This window comes from Cyanistes caeruleus, chromosome 4 (assembly GCF_971803275.1).
Source record: "Cyanistes caeruleus chromosome 4, bCyaCae1.hap1.1, whole genome shotgun sequence".
NCBI lineage: Eukaryota > Metazoa > Chordata > Aves > Passeriformes > Paridae > Cyanistes > Cyanistes caeruleus.
Window position 1 is genome coordinate 34,968,923 of NC_141704.1, and position 25,290 is coordinate 34,994,212.

General features: G+C 43.5%; 2 protein-coding genes across 19 annotated transcripts in view; one reads left to right on the forward strand and one right to left on the reverse strand.

Moving 5' to 3' along the window:
• The window catches only part of GSG1 (germ cell associated 1), a 45,214-nt gene that overhangs the window by 13,067 nt on the left and 6,857 nt on the right, over positions 1–25,290 (forward strand). The window contains exons 3-12 of one of the 13 annotated variants that reach the window (XR_015286436.1): positions 31–2,100; positions 2,677–2,978; positions 3,071–3,186; positions 4,000–4,086; positions 4,226–4,544; positions 7,220–7,267; positions 9,291–9,443; positions 9,564–9,675; positions 10,892–11,073; positions 23,225–23,332. Coding sequence is in view for 11 of the 13 variants with exons in the window: in XM_023929101.2 (XP_023784869.2) it covers positions 3,979–4,086; positions 4,226–4,544; positions 7,220–7,267; positions 9,291–9,443; positions 9,564–9,675; positions 10,892–11,204 (1,053 nt within the window). In the remaining 2 variants the exon portion in view is untranslated. Of the gene's footprint in view, positions 1–30; positions 4,087–4,225; positions 4,545–7,219; positions 7,268–9,290; positions 9,444–9,563; positions 9,676–10,891; positions 12,071–23,224; positions 23,333–25,290 lie in introns of those variants that run through there. The other 12 variants (XM_086887655.1, XM_086887658.1, XM_086887654.1 and 9 more) reach the window with 12 other exon arrangements.
• FAM234B (family with sequence similarity 234 member B) overlaps positions 1–25,290 on the reverse strand; it is a 37,654-nt gene that overhangs the window by 3,613 nt on the left and 8,751 nt on the right. The window contains exons 4-13 of one of the 6 annotated variants that reach the window (XM_086887648.1): positions 24,344–24,532; positions 22,376–22,506; positions 21,573–21,720; positions 21,085–21,226; positions 20,343–20,486; positions 16,910–16,991; positions 16,526–16,681; positions 15,816–15,930; positions 14,455–14,681; positions 12,011–13,897 (exon numbers count right to left, since the gene is read on the reverse strand). In XM_086887648.1, coding sequence (XP_086743774.1) covers positions 13,766–13,897; positions 14,455–14,681; positions 15,816–15,930; positions 16,526–16,681; positions 16,910–16,991; positions 20,343–20,486; positions 21,085–21,226; positions 21,573–21,720; positions 22,376–22,506; positions 24,344–24,532 — 1,466 coding nt within the window. In that variant the 3' untranslated portion in view covers positions 12,011–13,765. Of the gene's footprint in view, positions 1–12,010; positions 14,033–14,454; positions 14,682–15,815; positions 15,934–16,525; positions 16,682–16,909; positions 16,992–20,342; positions 20,487–21,084; positions 21,227–21,572; positions 21,721–22,375; positions 22,507–24,343; positions 24,533–25,290 lie in introns of those variants that run through there. The other 5 variants (XM_086887649.1, XM_086887647.1, XM_023929091.2 and 2 more) reach the window with 5 other exon arrangements.

Genomic DNA, 25,290 nt, shown 5'->3' on the forward strand with positions numbered 1-25,290 from the left:
AGTCTAAACTTCAGTGTTGCTTCCCCCCAGCATACATGTGAGCAGCAGACTCCTGAAAAGAAGACTAGAGAAAGATTGCCATCTTCTGGAAGGATAAATATCTGCCATTATTCAGAATACTAAATACGCTATAAGCATATATTTTTTTAACCATAGCATATTTCTGATAAATTTATTTCCCAACATGAATTCTTATCTATATAAAACTAATTCAGTTTAACTTCATCAATATATATGCCATGAACCCAGCTTTAGAAACTGATGGAGAATCTTGGGTTTTAATGATATTCTAACCAAGCTTAAAATGAGGAAGGTGTTAAGGATTATCAGTAGAGATGGACTTTATCTATTCCTGAGATTGTAAACCAGGATTTTTTCTTTTTTCTTTTTTTTAGCTGAGCATTTAGAACTTAAATTTAAGGTGTCCAGATGTGGACAGACTGAAGAAAAGAAAGAAAAAACAAATCACTCTGCTTTTAAAAGGCATCAGCTGTTGTTCTACCTACTTCAGTAAATTAAGTACATCTGTTCCAAACAGAACCTTTTTGTTAATCGAAAACCTGCAGGCAGTCCATGGGGCACAGGGACATTTAGCATTGCTTTCAGTTAGTCCGTCTTAGAAATGCTTATCTATATTAGAGGAGTTTATGCAGCGACTGGGATTAAAATAACCACAGAGCTGCTGCCCATTCTGCTCAGGGCAGGAAGGGTCAGGAGCCTGGGACAGCACAGCCCACGTACTGGACCGTGAACTTCTCCGTCTGCTGCCCGTGCTGTGTGAGGCTGTCACAGGCTGTGCTGTCACCCAGAGCTGTTCCTGCACTGCACCCTGGGCTCTCATGTTGGACATGGGGGATGAGAATGGATGGACCACTGGCTTCCTGTGTCTTGGCAGAGCAGCATGCAGGGAATCTGCCTCCTTCCCTCCCAGTGGTGGCACGAGCTTCACCCTCTTGGCACAGGGCAAAGTGCTTGTGGAGAAGACAGGATGTGTCTTCCTTTGGGATGTTCCCCTCCCTTGTAGCTTGATTCAGTGGAGCTCTGCTCCATGGCATCTAGTATGTTCTCATGAGAGGTGAAGTTGTTCTTACTTCTCATGGGTTTGGTGGCAAACAGGTATTTTGAGAGCCTTTAAACTTTCAGGACAAGAGCTCAGACTTTGTGTGAATGTGAATCTGTCTCTTCTTACTAGGTTCCCAAATTCATCTAAGGTGAACCAGCTGGGATTTGCAGTGACCTTCACATTTTAGTAAAAGCTGCCACTACAAGTGGCACTGACAATCTCCTATGCTTTGACTATTGGCTTGACTTGTTGCTGTTTCAAATAGCTCCTTTGTGGTAATGATGCCATGGTGTCAGTCTGCCACTCAGCAGCTCTTCTGCTAAGGGGCTCCTTTTGGCATCAAAATTTCCAGTGCCCATGGGGAGAGCTGCATTGGTATCTCTTCAGGGACTGAAATATTCAGTCCTCAGAGTAGATGCAGTTGAAGAAACTTTCTTCTTTCAATTTTTTTTTTTTTTTCATTCTGCCCTTTCTGCAACTATCAGGTGTGGCCAGAAAGATACCCTAGGTGCTTTTGGTCTTGGCCACTCTGCTGAGACAGTACACAGAGCAAGGGATGACCTGATGCCAAGGGGGCTGTCAGTTTCCAAGCTAAGGTCCCTCCTCCCCTGTTGCATTGGCCAAAGCTGCCATCTTCCTCCATACAAGCTTCCAAAGAGCTACCACATGGGGATGGCTGGAATCTTTCAGTGTTTTAAAGAAACTTTCTACTCAGTTAATAGAGGTCACTCTTCTGCACTTAATCCCAACCCACAGCACCAATCACTTCCCATATAATCTCCCAGAACAGCTGTGCTGTGATTGCATTGTGGATTACAAAATGACCATTTTCCACAAAACAGCTGCTGATCAGAAGGATAGCATTTAATAATCACTGGCGAGGCGAAGGAGGAGGGGACCAGACAAAGGAGGAAGGGATTTTGCAGCAATTTGGTTTCTTGGAGGATATAGAGATGAACAAAACAGCAGACAAAGTGTGAGTCCCACTTCTGTGCTGTTCATCCAAATTACCGGGACTTCAAAGACTTGCTGCTAAGGTAAATTCAACTATCATTCCTTTTGGGGCTATCTAGATATTATGGTTGGCTATTATCAGTGAGTGCTTGGCTTTTGTGGAGGGAAGCTTTTCTAACAATGTTTTCAGGAAGTAGTTCAGATTTGCTTCTCATTCCATATGTCTTCTGCATCCTTGATCCACTTCCTACTCTGACTCATTTGTTTCTTGCATTTTTTATGTCTTTTCCTTAACACTCTTCCTGAAATTATACGGCCTTTCAACTGCTGTCATAAATCAACTGGAGAGAATTTTTTTCCCACTATTGAAGATTTAAATTAGAAAGATGATTTTTGTAAATATTGTGAGTGGAATTTTTTGTTAAATTAAAGCATTAGCAACCCAAAACCTGATGACAGAAAATCTTATAATTAAGCATTGATGAAAAACTCAAAAAATTTTGTGTGCTGAAGTTTTCAATTTTCAGGTGAAAAATTATGTATTTGAGAAGAGCAATTTTGTCTGTAATTTCCTTTTCAGTCATAAGCCAAATTTTCCACCAAAAAAACTTTCAGTGAGAAGTGTGCCACTAATCTTAGCCAGAAACTCTTCCTAGCAGGTGTCTACTCTGTGAAAATGGTGATATTCAACATACCTTCAAATCATGAAAGTCATTAGTTATGGCATCACTGAGTCATTACCATCTACATGGTGCAGAAAGAAATGTCCTGGTGAAGAGACAAAAGAAGCCAGAGTATGAAACAATACAGGAAAATTTCAGGAACTGAGTATTTTCTTGCTTTCAATGAGGGTTTTCAGGGTCAGGCACTGCTTTCTCAGTGTGATGAGATGCTAATAAGGTCCTGCTTTTCAAGAGGAGCTTCAGCACCCTCTTTGCTGACCATGTTTCCAAGCTTGCTGGTAAGCAGCAAAAATGATTCTAACTGCACCACTTTTATCCGTGGTGCAGTCACAAACAATGCAGAGCTGGGTCTTGTATTGTTTATTTATAGTGATGTCCACAGAATGCTGGGTCTTTCTCACGCCTTCAGCGCTGGGTGAGTCAGCCGGAGTTAAGTGAAGACAACCAGCAGTAGGCAGCGTCTGTGCAAACGGAATCTATTCAGGGGTAAATAGATTTTCAGAGTCATAAATAGGAAAGGGTGGGAGTATCTGGATGATGTTGTGCCAAACCTAAGGGAGTGCCACGTGGGAAGAGACATGCATTGATTACATGAAAGTTGATGTGTGGGTAGATGACATCTAATCAATCTATGGAGTGATATTTTGGGGTTCACAGGAGTCAGTGCAGGGTTTTGCAGGAACCCTGAAGTCTTTGTCTTCCCTCAGAGTGAGAAAGTCTCTGGTTCACAAACTGCTTTCTCAATTACTTTTAATGATGAGATGAAATCAGTAAGGATGTGGCAACATTCACTCCTATAAGAAACAAAACCTTTGGCACTTTGTGTGAAAGCAGAGACGCTGCCATCCCACCACCCTACCAAGTTTCTGATGTACAGATGAGAGCTCAGGTGGAAGGAAGGTGCTGCTCTGTGGCTTGTACTTAAGATGCCAGGTCTGGACAGCTGGGTGTCCTCTCTGAGCCAGTCACTGCTTTGATGTGTGACCTTCAGCAATATAGGAACATTTTCCTGCCTTTCCCCACTATAGTGAGAAATCACTATACTCTCTACCTCCCTATGTACAGTAATGAGCTGCTTGAAAAAATGTTTTGGGACACTTGGCAGCAAGATTTCTCATTTAGTTGGAGAGAGCATTTATTGTATTTCATGTAAAGGCAACACATGGCATTCAGAGAAGTTGGTTAATAGTTTCTCCCTTTCATCTCTGAGATGGATGAATGTGATGTTCCTTTCATTTTGCTCATGTGCTCAGACACTTCAATGCACTCAGCCCTGCTATGTCACCCTCTCTTCCTCAGTACAGATATTCAGCATACTTTGAAATGGTTGAAGCTGACCTATTGGTCCACTGCCCTGGCTTTCAAGAAAAGGTTCTTCCATGCTGGGTGAGCTGTTGGGATGTTGTGAGGAGGGCAGAGTGCTCATAACCCCTCCCCACAGATGCATGCTGGGAAAAGGTGGGATTCATAAGACTGTGTGGGACATGTGGCCAGTGTGACGGTCTCTCCTGTCTGTGTGTTGTAGATGGAGCTGCTGAAGGGACTGCCATTGCGCCGTACTTTCCTGGCTGTCATCCTGAACCTGCTGGCCCTCACCCTCTCCACCACTGCCTTGCTGGGCAGCTACTGGTGCACCGGGACCCAGAAAGTACCCAAGCCTTTGTGTGGGAAGAACAAAGCCTCCCAGTGCGTGGGTGTCCCCATGCCATCTGATGAAGATACGAGCAATGTTTCGTCTGAGGACACAGTGCACTACAGCTGGGAGACTGGAGATGACCGCTTTGCCTTCAGATACTTCCACACAGGGATGTGGCTTTCCTGTGAAGAGAGCATGGAAGGGCCAGGTAATGTGTTGCCCAGGCGGCCACAACTTATTGTCTTGTATTTACTCCACAGAAGTTTGAAACTGAAAGGTGGGAGGCTGAGAACACCTAGGAGAAAAGTCTTCTTCCTTTTCCTAGATGGTATCAGCCGAATGCACTGGTGTGGTCAGTATATTTCTGTCCTTCACTGGAATGTTCACAGAGCAGGGAAATGGATGGAGAATGGTTGACTCTAGTGTGCCCTTTGGTCTGAAATAGGGGCTGTGAAGTGCAAGTGATGGTGGTGATGGCAGTGACTTTGTGATGGCACTATTCATCCTGATGGGAACTTCCATGAGCCCCCTTTCCCTTTCCCTTTCCCTTTCCCTTTCCCTTTCCCTTTCCCTTTCCCTTTCCCTTTCCCTTTCCCTTTCCCTTTCCCTTTCCCTTTCCCTTTCCCTTTCCCTTTCCCTTTCCCTTTCCCTTTCCCTTTCCCTTTCCCTTTCCCTTCCTATACACAGCTTACTTCATGCTCCTCAGGGTAAATTTGTGCATGTCCTCTCAGAAATTTAAGTACAGTGATTTTATGCAGATGTTAATTTTTAGCTATCACTCTGAGGACAAACAATAGTTGGTTTTCTTAAATCACCAAACTTAAAACACCAAAAGAGTAGTTTTGTGTTATTAAACAGAGACTGGACTTTTCTTAAAAATAAAATAAAATAAAATAAATCAGAGAAAGAGATTTACTACCTTACAGATTAAGAGAAAACCTTACAGAGAGAACCTGAGGGATCTGAACCCAAAGGAACTAAAGCTAGGAGGCAAATTTACCTGAGGATTAGAGCTGAAATATGTAATTGTTCTTAGTTTTAGTGATATTGTGACAGGTTTCATTTGTGATTTTGTCCATGTGGGACTGGCACTGTAAATCCTGAAGTGCCAGGGACTGGTTGTGCAACCTGTATTAGAATCCTTTAGTGCTTCCCTTCACCCTTGACTTGTTGCTGCCCAGACCTGCTCAAATCCTTCTGCTGGAACCTGTGCCAGGCCAGCACAGGTGGGTGCTCTGCAGTGCTCAGATGCCCTTTACTGCTTGGCACACCCATCAAGGATCAGGACTAATCCAGAAGGTGGCCAACACAGATTTGTATCTAAAGGTAGAGTGATGAAAGTCACTTGCATCAGGGCCATTCCCCTAAGCCCACCACCCTCTCTTCAGCTCTGCCCAAGTGCAAACATCTCACCTTCTTTAACCAAGCCATCCTTCCACTATAGTATTTTTCATCTCTGTTGCTGTCAGAGTTTGAAAATAAATAACTGGTGAAGAAAAGCAGACAGAAGGAGGGGTTGGAGCAGAAGGGAATGCTTGAAACTCTCATGTCCTAACAAGTGGGTTGCTTTTTGTTATGAGCATTTCCAGATGGGCTATGGAAGGATGAACTGTTTATTTAGGACTGGGTTGGGTTGGGTTGTGTTTCCATGATGCTTGTGGGAATGAAACTACATCCCTTGACTGATTTCTCTAAACGACTTTTCTGTCCACTGGGCAGTCCTGGAATAACCCCAGTGCCTGAAGGAACACAGAAAGTATGTAACATCTGGGTTGCAGCAGAACACGGGGCAGAAGTACAGTCAGTCTGTGTCTCCTGCTTCCTGTAAATCAAGCACAACACACCCACTACTGTGCATCTTTGAAGCAACTGCATAGACAATAAAAACAACAAAAAAGGGACTACTCTGAACAAGAGGAGTTTGAGTTGAGCTGGAGAAAGGATTTCATTATTCAGGCTAATCTCAGGATCGGTTTAGATGAGCCATTACTGAATATCCTCATTAATGCTCTAGGTGAAGTAGCAAATTACAAGTTAATGAGAACCACAGATGGCACTAAACTGGGTATCATCCTGAGAGCTGTGGATGACAGAAGTAACACAGGAGATTTGAAAAGATTAGAACTGGGGATAGAAATTAAGAAAATGAGATTCTTGCATGAAGCAGAAATATCTGGGAGAAAATACTGTGCCAAGTGGAGGAGAGGACCCTCAAATGCACTGATGCAGTATGCAGGGACAGAAACATACAGATAATAATGATGGACCCTAAGTTGAGACAGTAGTTTGTGCCTGGCCAACATGAAAAGCCAAAGCAAATATTAATACAATTTGTTGAAATAACATGCCTGAAATGTGAGGACCAAGGACCATATTTCTATATGAGTCTCTGCCACAGAAGGGGGACTTGAATCTCTCTCACAAAGTATTTCACTTGTGAAGTTCTTTTTTTTTGCTTTCTTCTTTGAGAAGCAGTGCTAGAAATGCTCTTCTGAGATTAGGGTGTGTGGGAATTCAGCAGAAGTGGTGGATCTGCAATCTGTTACAAGCTACACCCTTAATAGATCTGATCATCAGTAATGTTCTGAATGAGTAGCAACAGATTTTTATATTCAGCAGAGCCTAGTAAGATTTATGAATTGCTGAAGCTTTTTTTCTGAAAAGGCCATTTCGAGTTTTGCAGGCAAATATTGCCTTCTTTTCCTTTACTTCAGTGAAGGTCTGGAAAGATAGTCAGAAAAAGACCAGAGGTGAGAAGGTCTGATGGGTTGAAGATTCAGGGATGACTGGATGTATGCACTGAGAGTGAGATGAAGATATTTTCTTTTCCCCTATGTTCCCTGCATTGTTTTAAAAACTAAAAGCTTTGGTTTTGTGTTTCAGAAGAGAAATGCCGCAGCTTTATTGAGCTTTCACCACCAGCAGAGAGAGGTAAGAGCAAATTCCGCTGTAGCTGTACAGTGCATCTCTTTGGGGCAGGGGGCATGCCACATTTTGCCTGTGTGGGGACAGCAAGGTGAGTCCCCAAAGAGCCAGGCATGAAATCCTGTCCTTGTGGTGACTAAAAGAACAAAGGTTTCCTCACAGATTTTCACATAAGCCACTGTTATTTGTGAAGTCAGTGCTAGAATTCTTATATTCCCTTCAGTATGAAGTGGGATGTAATAAATTGCCTGGTCTGGGATTGTCATCTTGCTGTAGTAAAGGGGAAGAGGATGGATGCAGCCTCGGGGCAATCCCTCCCACACAGTTAACACCATGTTAACTCGGTGCTTCAGTTCTGGGGTCTAATATGATAAATCTGGAAGCTGAATCACCTCTTCATGGGAAGTGAACAGGACATTTGAAAGCTATGCTTTCAAGGTGAAGTCCCTGCCTCATTAAATACAAAACTACATTTGGGAAGGAGAGATCACCCTTCCTGTCATTGTCACGTTTCAAATCACCCTGTGGATAGCTTCATACTTTGATGTAAGTGTACATATGGTATGTAGATTCTACTTAATGAAGGCTTTTCAATTGGTGTGGGCTTGCTGACTATTCCCTGAGCTGGAGGCTGGAGGCAAGTCGTTTCAGAAGATGTTCATATGTGAAGGGAAAGGCCTGGGGTGCAGAGCCTGTGTCAGCATTCAAACCCTGAGCGCAAGGGTGTAATCAATGCTGGGGATTTGCAAGCGCCATTTTCAGCCCTTCCTGCACAAGGTATCATCTTAACGTGACTGGTGTGAGTGCCATTGTGTAGCTGGGTTAGCACCGGACAAGGTGGTGTGGCTGCTGTTTGTGGGATGGGCTGGCTGAGCTGGGTGTGTGCACAGCAGCTCCACAATACACAGGCAACATTACAAGACCAAGTTACATATCATCAGTGGGAAGCCTGGACTCAGGAGGGAAATGATGCAGAGGTCTCTGTGTATGTGCGGTACCTGCAACCTCCAGAATACTTTGGACAGTCTGACCTTTAATGAAATATTCTTCTTGATGGTGCTGCAGCAAGCAAGCCAACTACTTTAAACAGGGAATGCAGCTCATCTATTTCTGCTAAAGAGCTAGGTGACTATGGCACTAATGATGTTGAGTATTCAAGTCAGTGCCACATTAATGAGGGTTTTCTTCACACTCCTTTTCCCCAGCTGAATGTCTCCTCTCAGCCATTAATAGTTGCTAACAGTGGTGTTCACAGTGCTGCTTCATTTGTCAGATTAATGTTTCTTCCTCAGTGAATCCTGTGCTTTTCCACAGCCCAGCATTACAGAGTGCCTTTCTTCATTCTCCTTCAATTCTTACTGCACAGCTGTAGAACTCAGCTCAGCTGTGGCCTCTGGTATCACTTAAATCCCACTCAAAATCCCAGCATGAAAGTACCTGCACTCTGTTCAAAAAGCAGGGTGAGTGGTCAGTGTTACTGCCCTGGCTGGATATCACCCCCAAGGAATGTACTTTCATTTTAATTGGGGTTTCAGTGAGAAATACAGGCTTGCAAGAGGCATCCTAAATTTCAGAGGCCGTGTCCCAGACAGTCATGGATGCACCATATAGCTCTTAAGTAGTCAGGTCCCAGGTTAAAAGTTGTTTGCTTTCATTGTCATGGTTAGAGCTCAGGTGTGTTCACAACAAATCTTTGACCATTAGATTTTATACTATTAGTCAACAGCTTCCCCTGTCTTTTTCCTTTTGCTTTCCTTCTTGCTGTTTTTGGATAATGCTGGCTTGTTTACAGAGGGCATTTTGGTTCCTCTCAGCTCTGCCATGCTAGAGGAGCCAAGCCATCCTCTATGACAGGCACTCTGTCCTCTACAGCATCCATTGATCCCTTGCTCACAGGCTGGGGAGATTGCTTTTGGGTGTTTACTGTTTTCCTTCATTCCCTTCTATCCCAAAGGACATCCTTTCAGGATTGGGTTGAGAGAGGGGAGTATTCTTCCTTGAACATGGTTTAATCCTGTGTTCCTGTCAGGAATCCTGTGGCTGTCACTAGGATCAGAGATGCTGTACATCAGCTTGCTGCTCATCAGCTTCATCCTCCTGATGGTGGAAATTCTGCATACTGGCAATCCTGTCTGTGGGATGAAGCTCAATGCCTTTGCTGCTGTCTCCTCAGTGCTGTCAGGTAAGTGTAGCAGTGTAGTCTTGGAATCTCAGCACTGGAGAGCCTGCTTTTTACATTCAAGACTGAAGGATGCTGATCTGGCTCCTGCTGTAACTTCTTTGCTTTGTCCTTTGTGTCCAGGTCTCCTTGGGATGGTGGCACACATGATGTACACTCAAGTCTTCCAGGCAACAGTTAATCTGGGACCAGAGGACTGGAGACCGCACACGTGGGACTATGGCTGGGCATTCTAGTATGTGAGCTCTGAAGCCATCTTCATCTCCCCACCGTTAGAGCTTCAGCCACCCACTTCCTCCTCCTTTCTTGACCTTCTGTGTGTTCCAAAGACAGGTGTACCATGGTTCTCCTACTACTAATCTGTCTTTGCCTCACCCTGTTTTAATAAATGGTGGCTGAGCTATTTAAATTAATAGCTACCAAAGGACTGGGAAAACAATGGGGTCACACCTAAACAATTGCCTTCAGCTCTGCTGACTAATTAGGCTTTGCCCCTCTGCTGGTTTGCCCTGTTTGGTCTCAGCTCTTCCCTGTGTGCAGAGTCCAGTATCACACTTGCGATGATGCTCTCAAACACACCTTGTTTTTCTACAGTTTTAGTAAGTTGCTTTGCTGATGCTGGTTTGGCATCTGCACTAACCAGTGTGGGGCCCAAGGGCCTATTCCTGCAACACCAAGTCTAGACATGTGCCTAAAGATGTGGGCACAGCTCGGCCCCCAACCAGCAGTCACACCATCCTCTCCAGTGCTGACCCAGCCATATAATGGCAGCTGCACTGGAGGCCAAGGTCATCTTAAGATGGTACTAAATGTGGGAAGGAGGGAAAGCAGGCAATAGACCAGTGTCACTTGTGAGCTAGGAAGAGGAGCTGTGAAAAGCAAATGGGTCAGTGTGCCTTCCTCTAAAGGATAAACCAGCCAAGCACAGCTGACACAACATACCTGACTTGAAAAACACTTGGATGAGCTTTGCAGGTGCCCATGGAACGGGCAGATACAATTTGTAATGCTATATTGATGATGACCATATCGATTCTTAAACACTCCAGTGCCATGTGCCACCCATGGATATCAAATGCCAGGATGGCAATTTGGTTATGCTCAGGTAGACAAGCCTCAGGGGCAGTAAGACACCGAGCAGCCCTGCAATGCAGAACTTGCTTCTAAGCTGTGCCCTCCTGCTCTGACCAGTTACAGATGTTCCTGCTGCCTTTTTCCCTGTATCACTCCCTTCCCTGTCATAGGTCTGACCAAAATTTATCCCACTGACCTAAGAATCTTGTGGTGGGATAACCCCTAAGAACTGTAATGTTATGAGCCTCAGTCACTCTAGTTCATATCTGTGTCCAGTAGGTTCTGCCTGGCAAATCAGGGAGAATTGGGATGTATCACGGTGTTCCTTAGTCTACATGGCTTTTCACAGCATGTGCTTCTTCTGTGTGTCTCTGCAGCATGGCCTGGGCCTCCTTCACCTGTTGCATGGCCTCTGCTGTCACCACTCTCAACACCTACACCAAGACGATACTGGAGTTCAAAAGGAACCACATCAAGGGATATGATGGGACTCTCAAGGATCACCCTCAGCACCACCAATGCTTCATACAGCAAATAAGCAGCTACTATGAGCCCAAAGGCAAGGTCTTCCATTCAATTTCTGAAGGAGTTGACTTCTACACTGATCTGCAGCAGAAAATGCTACAGCGGGAACCAGAGCTGGACCTGGATGAAGTCTTGGGCCAGACAATTGGGGAGGATCGCTGTTAGGGATGAGTGTACAGGGACAGAGCAGTGGGGTTTGGGATGCACAAGAGCTCTGAACCAAGCAATGGCACCACTGTTAGCAGGTTTTGTGGAGCTCTTCTTGTCTCTACAGGGAGTGAAGAGGTGGGAACTGGGTCAGGGCAACTAGAGTAGAAGTTTGGGGATCCTCTGTGGTCATATACAGTATGATAGGTGCCCTCATCTGACAAGGGTGAAACTGGAGGGACATGCTGGTGCCAGCTGTCTCTAAGCACTTTCAGAGTTGAGTCAGATGGCCTAATCCCAGTATTGCACTTGGGAACAGAGTCAGTACCATCCAGATGGCAAATTGCACTGCTGGGTAGTGTCACACTGACCTTCCATCGACGCCTCCAGTTCAGTGCTATGGTGAAGACAATCAGTGTTCATATTGATCAGCTGCCACCCTCTCTGAACACCCTGTTTATTCTTAATTTTCAGGCCCAAACTCTTCTCCCTGCCCCCAGATTAAAAGTCCTGCTGCAGTAAGAATAGGGGGTAGCTTTCAGACATCTCTCTCCTCCTCTTTCCCATCTGTAATGACTCCCACATATTCCCTTCTTGCTTTTTTTGCCCAAAAATCTCCCATTCTGAGGTACTTTGCTGTATGCATCTGTTTACTGTTTCTTCACAATCTTTAAGAATTTGGCAGGACTTTTGGTTTTTATGTTACTTCTATTGATCTGTTCCTTTTTGTCCATTGTAAAAATATTGCAAACAACCCCTGAATCAAAACCCCAAGCAAACTCGTAATCTCTCAAAGGTGAAACACTGGTTCACATGACACATGATGCTGTCCACAGTATTTATTTTGCTCCACTGCAGTTCAAATACATTTTTCCAACAATATACAGACAGACTCTTTATTCACAGTGGGGGCAGGGGAGGGGATGTGGCCAGGGTGAATTCACATTAAAGAGGAGCTAACATCACTGCTTTTGAATATCAGTTCTCTCATGAAGAATCTCGGAAGAGTAACTACTTAGGTAACAGCCAATTCACCTTTTCCAGCAAGGTGGTGGCTGGACAGGAGGGAAGAGGCACTCCTGTTTAATCCCTCATACATTACTGGTCCTCACACTTTCAGTCCTATTATGCAGCTCTATTAACTGACTACATATTATAAACACGAAACCCTGTCTGGAGGAAAATGCCAGGCCTAGAGCCATTGCTACAGTTGTGCTAATATATACAAAGCTATTTACACAAAAATACCATTAAACATATACAAACTGTTCACAGGCTCTGACATTAGGAGATCAAGGCCCAAGGACCAGCCTTGGGGTTTGCAGCTAAACCTGAAGGGCTATCCTGGAAGCTTTATATAGGGATGTGGGATGATGAGAGGGTGATACAGCAAAGAGAGGTGTCAAGGGCCGAGGAAAGCAAACACATGGCTAATGTGCCCATCTGGAAGGAGGGTCAAAGTCTGCTGTCACCTCACAACTCATGGGGAAATGTGGGGAGGCTGGAAGGGCACATGCTAGACAGAAGAGTCCTTTGCAATCCTCGTCTCACCTGGCTCTGTTTAATGTCAAAGGCCATAGAATGGCATACAAAGAAAGCAGTTCCTATATTGTTGCCCTAAACTGTGGGGAACTACTGGGGCACCAAAGTGGTTCCTTTCTATATGGTCTTTTCTACTACAAGAAAATTCATACAGATGCTCTTCAAACACAAGAGAGAATGATGGCACACTCTTGGACACAGTTCAAAACACCTAACACACTGTAAACAAATGTGTCCCAGGGGTATCTTGTTCCTCCTGGAGCTGCACACAGGGCTGGCAAGGGAATGGCAATATTGAGCTTAGAGTAGGGTTAAAATGTACAGAAAAGCTTTCTAGTTCTTTCTCTCTCTAAACTTCTAAACCCTGTAGCAGCAGCGTAAGAATCAGCTTTTCTGTGACAAGATTGAGTGACCTTTACAGTGACAGTCTGGATCTGCTGGATTTCTATCCCAAGGGGGCTGTGATACATTTGCAAAGGGGGACTGCCCATTGGACTGCAGTGTGATGTTACAGTGACAATTTGGGTTTATAGAAACCTTAATGATGGAGAGAAATAAGCTGTGAACCTTTCACTTCTACATCACCCACATATGTCTGAACTTGGTGTCCTGAACTTAAAGCTGGGAAAGAAAGACACAAGTGCAAGGGGCTGGCAAATGCTGTGGAGACCATCTTTCTCTAGATCAGGTAATTCAGCCAGAGAACTAGTTTGTTTCTGAGTCTGGCAACAGCATGGATAAGAGAGCTGAGAGTACAGGAGACATCGGTAAGACTAACCCTGCAGGAGGCAGAGGCTTCTCTCCAAAGATAAAAAGATTAAAGGTGTCCTTTAGCCACACCACTTGCCTTGACTCATCATGGCCCACTCTAGGCATAGAGCTTGTTAGACTGCTTGGGAACACTGTCTGGACATAAAAAGTTGTGTCCTAAATCTCGTTCATAAATTAAACATACAAAAAATATACATATATTGTATAAATTAACACATATATATATAAAGCCTGATTTTATATATATATGTATATAAACTCTAAATTCACATTTCTGTGTTACCTGGAAGGAAGCATGCAAGAACAGCATATGGAGGGGGAGTTGTTGAACAAGATTTCTCTGGTACAGAACAGGTCTGCCTAGGACAAACCTGCCTCCAGCAGCCTTCCCCAGACACCTGAAGAAAGGGGAAGTGCTTTTAGCCCTCATTCCCTCTATATAGCCGTTTTCCTGAAGACACACAGAGTAGCTTCCTATATTCCCCATACAGACCACAGGTCCAACCAACATCTGAGGAACCACCAGGCTAGAGCTGAAGAAGGAAAGACAAACAAACATTAAAGCCAAAATCTATTATCATCCAGTCTGGTAAAGTAGTAATTTACAAGTCAGCAACAGAACCTGGGCACCACTGTATGGAGGACCCTTGTTTGCCCACGTCAAAACAAGTGATCTCAGTCCCACCTCTCTGATCCTCTCAGCAAATCTCTCAGTCTCTTATGATCATCATCCCTGTTTCTTTCTAAGATCCTGTGCTGTGTTCAACTGCCTAAGTACTTCTTTGCTTCACAATCTGTCCAGCTTATGCCCAAAGGGACAGCCAGTCATCTTGCAGTCACTTTGCATCCCACCAGTCTCCTTCCATCCCAAAGAGCACCTTAATTGTGTCTGTAAGGAAGAGATCAGATGTTTTCAAAGGCCTCAATTTCATTAGGGATTCCTGCACAATCTCACCTTCTGAGGAAAGTCAGCAAATTTCATCCGGGCAAGAAACCGCCTCACTTCTCCACGGCTGATTTTTGGAGAGCTGCTGTCCTTTAACCACACCATTCGACCTTGACTCATCATGGCCCACTTCAGGCCCAGCTTGCTGACCGAGAGAAATCCTGGCTGTTTTTCAGAGGTTGCGGTTGTTGTCACAGTGATGTGAAATGCATCCTTTTGGAGATCATTAATTCCAACTAGTCCATCAGAAAAGGGCAAGAAAATAGTGGTGAGAGGCAAATCATTACATTTCTTCCAAAAGAAATCTTATAGCCCTTACTCAGTCAAAACATCCACTAGGATAGTATATTCAGTCTGACTTTACAATTGCATGTAACTTAGTTGACAAGGGAAAATTATTTTAATTTTTTTTTTCATGCAAAAGTGAAATATAGATCAGAAATGGAAAGGCTTTGTCCTAGGTTATACTTTTGAGCTTGACATAGGATTTGAACATATTTCAAGAATACAGTTCACTCTCAGCTTTCCTTCCCACACCTGTTAGTAGCTGTTCTTTACCTCTATAAAATAAGAAATTTGTAAAGCACTGGCAAGTCAGGTGACTCCAGCCACTGCAGAATGATCTGTACAGACCTCAGAAATCTAGTTTCTAAAAAACCCCTGTAAAAATAATATTCTATTTGCTCTTGACTGAACTGTGTTTTTGATACAAGTTCAATTAGATGTTACTATGCAGCAGTTTTTCTATGCTTCCTGGCCTACTTCTCTCATTCTGGATGAACCGATCTTTTATCCCATACTCCCATGCACAAGAGGCTGGTTATTCACTGAACTGCTTTAGAAAGAGCAAGGAAATTGAACAGGGCCTGTAAAATCTTGTATAGATGTCAAATCCAGATCTACTTTTCCCTGAAAACACACTTATGTATTTTTGACCCCCCACTTACAAAAAGAAAGAGGAAGAAGCAGAACAGCTTCTATCCCAAAGAGCAGGAGATGGCAAACAAAAGCAAAAATGTATCTGAAGTGACAGAGAAAAGTTTTATAGTGATTTTTTATGCACTGCATGAAATTAAAAATAGCTCCATGAAAAGCAACACAACTTCTCTGATGTAAAACATGCATTAAATCAAACTTAAACCTTTCCTTGGTTAATCATGTAAAAAACCTTGTGAGTCTTTTATTTGCAAAGTAGGGGGTGGACAGGATGCTCCTTCAGAAGGATGATGAATCTTATTTCCCACTGTTGTCCTATGTGTGGTGGACCTTAGGTGCTACCTTTAAAGGCACAACTACAGTCCATTGTTTCTCACAGTTACTTCTCTCTCAGTATTTCTAGCCTAGGTACTATCTCCTCCATTTGTACTTACCTGCTGAAGCAATGACATTGTCTGTTGCATTGGTGAGGTCCAAAAGAACTGTAGGAAAAACAGGATGGAGGAGATAGAGGTGGTGCAGACCTGGGCGCTCAGGTCTGGGACCAGGCTGCTGTTGGAATGCAAGAGACAAAAACATAAAAACTGGCTAGCAAAGGGGAGTCTAGCTTTGTCAAAAAAATAAAGTTTTCTGACAATGAGTTGTTTTAATATGGATCAGAGAAAAACTAGGGGTTTATGAAGACTAAATCCTAAACCCCTTTTTTCCCTAAAACAGAATTTGCTCCACACCTTCTGTTTGGTAAGGTTGAAATCTAGCTCTGTCATATGCAGCTTAATGGGCAAAGCTACAGTCTGGAAGTTTGAGTCTCTGTGCCAAACTGTGTGCCTGCATGGACAGAAGGAGCATTCTGGGCTGGGAACAAATATGCAGTTACAGCTCCTCAGTGCTGCATGAAAAAATTAAATTCTCAAATTTTGGGGTTTGTGGGTGCAAAATTTCTGTCAACAAAGCTCTATGGTGAAGAATTTGCATACAAAAACTCCTATGCTCAGGCTCAGAGAAGTCAGAATGTCAAAATAAGAGATGTTCCTGACAGCCTTTTTATATGTTAAGTTCAAGTTCAATGACAACAGTAATGAAAGACAGAGACTGAATGTGCTTCACAGAGAAACCTCAAAGTGAAGAAAGGATGCGTGCTCACCAAACTTTGCAACACAGGCTGTGTTTCATCAGCCCAGAAGAGAAAAACAGACTTCTTGTCCAAAGTCATGACTGAGAGTGCATCGAGTTGTTGCCTTTGCCATGGAAGTTCCTGGTTCCAAACAGGGAGGCCAGATTTTCCATCTACCACCACCACCTCAAGGCAGGGAGAGATTGAGCATTAATCGGTATCAAGGCATGGGTATGCAGAGCCCCCTTGCAGAGGCATGGCCTGTGCTGTTCCCTTTCATGCCTGTGGCCACACAGTAATGAGTGCCAGCCAAAGAGAGGGGAAAAGCAAGGACCAGAAAATGTTTGTTGCTTTTTTACCCAACCTCCCCCACTCCTGTGCTGCCACTGCCCTCCATGCCTTCACCTGTTTTACCTTTTTGTTCCCATCTCCAGTCTGTGCTTGCAACATGAAGTCCAGAGTTTGGTCAGCACCAAAGTAACCTGGTACAGGCTGGCTGTAAATTTGGAAAAAGAAACACTCAGCCCCATGGTAGAAAAAAGTCATTTCAGATGGAGGTAGAATAGTTGCCTTCATCCTCCATTCTGCCTCTTAAAATGACAGGATTTGTCATGCTAAATAAGGTCTTTCATCCACTCAGAACTATTCTGACTGTCAGGAATCATTTGCTGGTGGATCAGAAAAGTGAACTAAAATAGTAAAGTGGCCCATGATGCTTGTCAGCCATTCTTCAGAGCTGTCTATGTGGGGGTCATCCCTCAATGGGCTGCGTAGACATCTGTTTATCTCCCTGTACACAACTCTATCATTCTTTCCTTTGCATGAGAACCTGTACTGTTGTTGCTATAATTACATTAAATTACTCAGCCCTTCCAAAATGCATTGGCACATTTGGACTTCTGCAGAAAGTGGATGTCCGAGGCTGCCTTAGCTGTGTGAAATGGATTTTAATAAACTCAACATTAATGTCAGCCCATGATTCCTTGTATTTTTACTGCTGGCAGGTTTACAAGCCTTTTTATGACCTGAAGCAGGTTAAATGAAGCCCCTTCTCATCCTCTCACTTCTGGGTGTCATAACACATTAATATCTCTCATTATAACTGTTTTTTAATCATCTTGCTTGCTTTAGGCCTTCTGAGCCTTGACTCTGTCTTCCTTCAATTCACCACAGCTAGACATACAACTCTAAATAAGCATAGTTGAGTCCACAAAATTCACAGAACTAGAGATTTTATGGCAAGGCAAGATCATCAGAGTATATCGTCCCTCCTCTTATTTACTACAGATTTCTGTGTATCACCCAATTAACCAAGTATCAGTGGGCTGGTTTTGCCTCATCTTTGATGAGATGAATTCATCACTTCTCATGTCAGTCCTTGTGATTAATTGCACCCAAAGAAACATTCCTGCATCTTCATTTTCTTGAACATGAATGGCTATTGCTTCAAGGCACTTCTTCTTGCTATGCCTGTTAGCTTCTGTTTCTTACACACACTTATGAACTCACCTCTCAGGCTTCTCTTTGATCATATAAACTCTGTAATTTAAATCTTCCATGCTAAAGCATTTTTTCCAGACCACTTTCCCAATTTTTTTCCATCTTCCTCTTTAAAACATGCATGACAGAACGGTTCCTGAACAGTAATACCACAGTACTGCAGTAGCTTGACTTTATATTTATGACATCAAACAATGTCATTTGCTTTACAGACGCCTTTGGTAACCAGGTGTTGCTTTCAAGGCAGTATAATGAGACACTCCTATAGTTTGAAAGCTCTCCAGTAGCAAAAGAAAGTAACAGGCAATTCTATCCTATGACCACAAACTCAAAACATCTCCTAAGGTGCCTCTTCTCATGTCCCTTATGGGTTACAGTCAGTGGCAGATCCCACAAACTGAATGCACACAAATATATCGGATGCTACCAATCAAGTGAAAAATCCCCTGGGCGCTTTCTCAAATGAACCAGAAGGCTAGTAATTATTCTGCCCAACAGTAATCCCCCCAGCAACCTGCTATTAATCCTCTCTCATCTGAAACATCCATTTACAACACAATTTGCAACTGCTTACTCAATTTCATGGTCTCTGAACTTCACCCTTGTTTTATGACTACTGATTGTCCTTTATGGTTTCCCAGGGATCTTGTCAAAAGCTATCTGGAAATGAAGCACATCTGCAGTAGCCATGTTGGTTTTCTCAGAAATTATTCCCGTAGGTCTGGACTCAGTCTGCCTGGATGAAGTGGCATGCTTGGGGCAGGTTTACCCAGGAAAAGGGGTGCTCACAGTTGGCTTTGTAAGCTTTGTCTAACAAGGAATTCGTTATGTTTGACTCTGTGGTAACATCCCTGACCTGCCTTTGTCCTCCAGCCTGTGATGCTTAAGTAGAACTTAAGTTCTATAAAAATCCAAACAAACCTCTTAGTTAAATTCTTTCCCACAATACATTCAGTGTAGTAAATTTTGTCTTAACTCTGAGAAAACAGGTAGTCCAGGAGTTTAGCACAGTGGCCTAGAACAAGAATTGCTTTCATTATTTTTCAATGATTATCTGACAGCTCCTCTATGTATATTTTACTCTGTCCCTTTGGGAGGTCAGGGAATGGGAAAAAGCAGCAACCTTGAATACTATCTGTCCAGAGATATTGTGAAGTCTCTGTCCTCAGAGATATTTAAAACCTGACAGCACACAGCCCTGAGTAATTTGTTCTAGCTTGTCTAGAGTCTGCTTGAGCAGGTAGGTGGAATTAGGAAATCTCCAGAGGTGCCTTCCAACCTCAACCATATTGACAGATAAGTTTTCAACCCTTCTTGATTGGTATATTCCAATTTATTACTGCATCCATTCAGAAATTTCTTGTGTATAACTGATTCTACAGTACCTATGAAGTGGCTTTGCTTAGTCAGTACACACCCTTTAAACTTGATGCCAGACACATTCAGAAGTCTGCAGATGCTGGGCCCAAAACTCTTCTAGTCCCATTTCCTTTCCCCATAGCATGATCAACTAGCCATAACCCATTCCTAAAGTCATGGCTTATGTCACCCATCAGCCCTCAAGAATGTGGACATTACCTGATTATCAAAGAGAGTTGAACACACCTTTTTTTTTTTTTTTTTTTAATGAAGTTCCAGTGCTTTCTTCCCATTTACGCTCTTGACAGTTGGGTAACACGGAGCTGAGAGCTGTTTTCTTTATTCTCAATACTAAAGCAAGCAATTGTTTCCCATGTAATTTCCCTCAATAGTGCCCAACTGCCCTTTGCAAATATTTAATACTGGGCAACCTGAAATTGCTGGTTATGAACAACCCAAAGATCTGGAAAATGACTTAATTTCCGTGTGTGAAATTAGAGGATGAGCAATATTATTTTAAGGTTTACATTTAGTATAGATGGTGTGCTGACTGTCATCATAATGCTCATTTTCACCTTTCAAGGAACACTAAGATCTCTGGGCCATATTCATTCACCTGCTCTAAATTCTTAACATGACTAATGTAACTGATCCTCTCCACTGAAGCCATGGACAGCAGGTGGGCTGAATCACACATCAGTAATCAACTAAATTCCAATGCCACATGATTCCCATGACCTCAGTGTTGGGTACCTGAATCAAAACACTTATCTGTGATCACTCACAAGTACACAGCTCAAGTTTCCAGTCTTCTGTTCCTTGCTCCCCCTGCCCTCCTCACTTGGCTCAACAACACAAACCTCCAGTTCTTATATTCCTCTACAGATTTGAAGAATTACTGTCAATTGCTTTCTAAGGAACGTATGAACTGAAAGTCAGGAAATGCTACAGGAAGAAATAGGACAGAAAAATGTTCTCAGCAAGTAACCTGCTGATATTCTGCAGCTCCAGAGTCCAGCGGCGCTCCAGGTCCTGTCCCCTCAGCAGGATCAAGCTCTCTTTGGTTGTGATGAGCAGGTTGCTGCAGTTTGTGTCAGGTGTCCTCACTGTCTGCAGGAAGTCAACACCCCCACTGGGACAAATGGAAAACAGAGGAGATCAAGGCTTGCATCTGTACATCTCAGCACTAGCTGCCTGTCCACATGGCAATTCCTAGAGTCCTGGAGAAGTCCATCTTTTCCCCAGTGCTGTGGGTTCCTCAGTTAAGTGAGCTAAACTCAAATGTGTGGTCTTCTGAACATCATGAGTTACTATAAAAAGCACAAAGTTAGGAGTTCACGTTTGCTCCACATTTGAGGTCTGTCTCACAGTTTGGCAGTAAAGAAGAATGAGCTGAGAAATCCAGGCCCATAGACTGAGTTTCCCAAAGAGACTCCATTAACTAGGAACACCTCTTTTTTTCCCTTCAGCAATGCATATGGGGCTGAAGAAAGGAACAAGGAGCAGAAGAAGCTAAGGACTCCCTTTTATTATACTCTGCCCTCCTTTGGTTAGGACAACCAGAGACAGGGAGGAAATTATGGGTTCCCCATAGTATTCCCCAGTTATCAACTGGACAGTGAAGAGAAGGACAGTACTGAAGTAGAAGCAACCACCTCTAGGAGTACTAATAAGTGCCTACCCTTCCCCTCCTCTCCCAGAAGAAGCAAGATGACAAGTCCATCTTCTACCTGTAAATGTCAATGAGCTCTGACAGGTTGACAGATCTGCGCTTTTCCCACTCTGGCTCCTCCTGCTGCAGCATTGCAGGAAAGTTGTCCCGGTTTCTGGCTTGGGTAAAGATATCCCTCAGGGCAACTGCTTGAACATTACCTGCCAGGAAGAGTAAAGATGAAGAGTCCTGACTGCAAAAGATAACCTCTAGTGGAACAGAGGGTGATTGGGACCACTGCAGCTGTGGTAGAAGGAAATGAAATGTCATGAGCTGGAACTTCCCTGACATGATGTGCCTTTGGGAAACTCCGAGGTATTTGAGACTAGCAGGTATTGGTGCTCCTGTACTTTTCCACACCATGGCAGTGAGACCTGTGCTTTTGCCCTCCTAGCTTTTACAGCAGAAGGCACGGCAGAAGTGTCCCAGGGACATTCTGGACCATTTCAGGTAAAACAAATGTTTTCTCAGGGAGGTGAAGTGCTGCAGAGGCAAGGTGCACCTTACCAAAACCAAACAGGATGTAGATGGCTCCCCGGCTGGTGATGTGGACTTGGGGGCCCATGACTTTCCCTTCTCCATTGGTACTGTACTTGACAGGCCCACCCAAAGCAGTTCCATTCTTTCCTGATACCAAGATGAAAAACACATCAGGCTGCAAAGAGAGAGAGAAAGAGATTTTTATCAGTGTTTTCAAGCACCTCTGCACTCAGAATCTTCTCCCAACCCCACAGCATGAAGCTGCATTGATCATTTCCCCCTCAGCAAGGTCTAGATAGTGTTTGCTTTGTCTTTGCTCAGATGCTTCCTGGGCATCTTACATTCCTGTTTTTCCCTTGACACAAATGCATCAAATATGAAAGGGACTTCAAAAATCTGAGTTCTTCTAACAACATCGATGTTAAAATTGTGGGGAGAGATAAGCATAAAGGAAATCTGCATCTGAATTAATCACACGAGTATTTCTTTCTTTTGGATAAGCTAAATGCTCCTTTCACCAGAGATCCATCCCTACACTGCTGCTAAACCACACGTTCACTGAACAGAAACAGATAATTCTCAAGTCTCAGTCAGGTGCAAATAATGACCCTTCTGTTCATTCCCAGCTGTCAAGAATGCAGGTAGTGTCATTACTGTTTGATCTCACTGCTCTGACCTACTGGAAGAAAAAGGGTGCTTTTCTGCAAAATTCAAGGGAATGAAAATTAGGGTCTCTTGCAGGTCCAGTTACAGTCCTTCCACATCAGTCGATTTTTCCTCTACACAAATAGTAAAGGTCTTTCAAAACTTCAAGTAGGGATATGTTGTACCTGTGTCTCTTTGAGAGCCAGAATAACAATATCCCTAATCCCATCTCCATCTACATCTGGAAGAGTTGCAGCTGGTGCAGCCAGGATCCCACTTGAGAGATGAATGGGATTCAGTGTCCAGATGGTCTTGCCTGTGGAAAGAACAGGATAAAAGAGATCTGTACTTAGAGAACCAGAGGGCATCCTTAGAGGGTTCCACAAAACCTTCTTGAAAAGGGAACAAGAGAGATTATTTGTCCCATTCTGTGTGAAGGGGAAAGACACATCTACGCTGCAGACAAACTGCAGTGGGAAGCAAAATTCTTATCCCAGCATTTCTTCAGACTGCCTGTGAGTCAGGCCTCAAGTCCTGCTGTGTTTCCTTCTTAGCATCTCTTTAAAAGACCTGAGCCCTAAACAATTTCTGAAGCAGCAGAGAATATTTAAGGTTCTTTTTACGATGAAGAACCTAAATGAGAGTGCTGCTCTGCAGGACAGCAGTTGTTTCCCTCAGCCAGCAGTAAAGGCTAGGTAGGTGCGAGGAAAGGAAACAGATGGACAGTTCTGATATTCAGAGTGCAAATCTGCGTCTCAGTTAAATTCCCAGCAGCAAATTACCACTCCAGCATGACAAACATTACTCCACCTCAGGGTGAAAGCATGTCAACAGACGTGATGTCAAATGGTTCAGCAGTCCAGCATGGACCCAGCTGGAAACACAGTAAAACCAGACGTGCAAACTTGCAAATAAACGTAAAAAAAAGGGCAACAATTAAATTTCATGCTTTTACTTTTTGATCATTCTTTTGCTAACACTTCTGCTTTTTCAATCTTTAAAAATGTTCTTCTGCTGCTGCTGCTGCTCTGTAGGATAAAGTTTGCTCCTGAATGACAAAGTAAACCAAGGGCCAAACTTGTACATTACTACTGCTGGTAAAGGAGGCAGCTCATGGTCCTGACCGTGCAAACACTGTACAGGTAACCTGGTCCCTAAAAGCATTTGAAAAGTGTGGGAAGATAGCTGGGGGTAAAATTAGAGGAAACTTGAGAAGTTGTATTCACATCTGAATAGAAGTTGGAACAGTGTGGAAATTATAGGGTAAAATACAGTTGCTGCTCCCTGGGTAGAATGTGACTGGCATGCCCAAACCTACTCCACAATGACTGCCCACACCCACAATCTGAAACCATAGCACCTGCTAAGGGGCATGGAACAAAGGGTGGAGTGAAGTGGGAAGTTTGAAGGCACTTTGCAGCTGATAAACACATAGCACCCGTCAGCCAGGGGAGATAGGAGAAGGTGTCTTGTTGCTGAGCCAGCAACTGTGGTGAAATCGTTGTCCCTGGATGAACTGGGTTCATTAAAACCTAACTGTAATATTAACACACACCTCCATCCCAAAGTCACCCGCCTTCAAGGTTCCTCTTGGTTGATTTCAAAAACAACCCTGTACTACCTATGACTACTTCTGCCAATATAATTAATGTGTTAGAACAAACAGGAATCAGAGAATGAAGGTGCACATGATCAAGTGATTAAAAATGCAATATTCATTCACATCTAATCAATTCAACTATTCTGCTGCAAGGGTTCCTGGATGTCGTGTATATCCTTATGTAACTTCTCCAAGAATGCTCTTCATCTTTGTAGCGCTGTTAGGTAGGTCCTGAGTGGTACCAGCAGCTCAATGCTAATGAGAACAGACTTTCCATATTCTTTTTAACATGGAGATGCTACAGAATAAGATCAACACTTTGAAATATTCTGTGATGTAGGATGAAGATGTTGCAAAAGAGATGAAATGTTTAGGATTCTCTTATCCTGTGTAACTAGAAACTCATTAGTGTTTTGACTCCTTTCTGTGTGTCACAAAGTAATGGCCACTGTGATGTGCCAGAACCAAATTATTCATGCTTATTAGTCCTTTAAAGAAAACAAAAAAGCAGTAGCATATTTCTAATATGCTGGTATAGTAAAGTAGACTTTACCTGTAGAGGCACTGAGAAGGCTGAGGAATTTTGATGTTCCTGTAACAAGGCAGACAGGTCCTGCAGCTGCCCCCAGTGACAGCCCATTGCACTGCACACTTCGCGTCTCCTCTGGAAGCTGGATGGACCACAAGGTGCTGCCATTCATACCAGAAAGTGCCACCACAGTTACGGAGGGTCTAGAGACACCTAGAAGAGGCAGGAAAGACAGAAAGTAATCCCTTAGTGTCAGAGGGATTACTATGACTACATTGCCTTGGGTCCTTGTGCTGGAGATCCAGCTGTAGCTCCTGAAGCTAAGTGGTTCAAGATAGACAAATCCACAGTGCCTGAAAGCAAAGGTCAAATGTCATCTCACGGCTGCATTTCTCTGCTGCAGAGTCTAACAGTGATCTCCAAACAAGATGGGCTGAAAATCAACAGCCCAAAAAATCATGGAGGTTGGACCTGAGCTCATAGCAAGAAATGTGGTCATTTGGGCAGGAAAACCAAGTTCCTGGGGACAATGTGCTCACTTGTGGTTACTTCCTTCTGTGAAATTTACTGCTGTCAAATCAGACTGATTCTTCTAGTCCCCTCTTCCTCAACTAAACAGCTAGCATCAAGGGGAAACCTTAAGAGACTCCCAAGGCAGATGTCACCTCCAAGCGCCAGCTTATTTATAATTCTGGAGCAACAGAAAATGATTGGTGGTCAGAGAGTTTTTTCCTTTGTTTTCAAAAGGAGTTTCATTATTGTGAAAACCAGACTGAATGCAACCAAGTGGTGGAACTCGGTGTTCTTTTTCCCATTCACCAGTTAGCACAAAATAATTGTAAAATAGTCTATGCTGTTTCAATTGACTGTTGGCTCTGATTCCAAATGTGATCAACTTTCAGCTCAGCCTATCCTCAGACATAAGTGTGGTTATTGTAATTAATTTCCCCCTAGTATGGTCATATCACAGT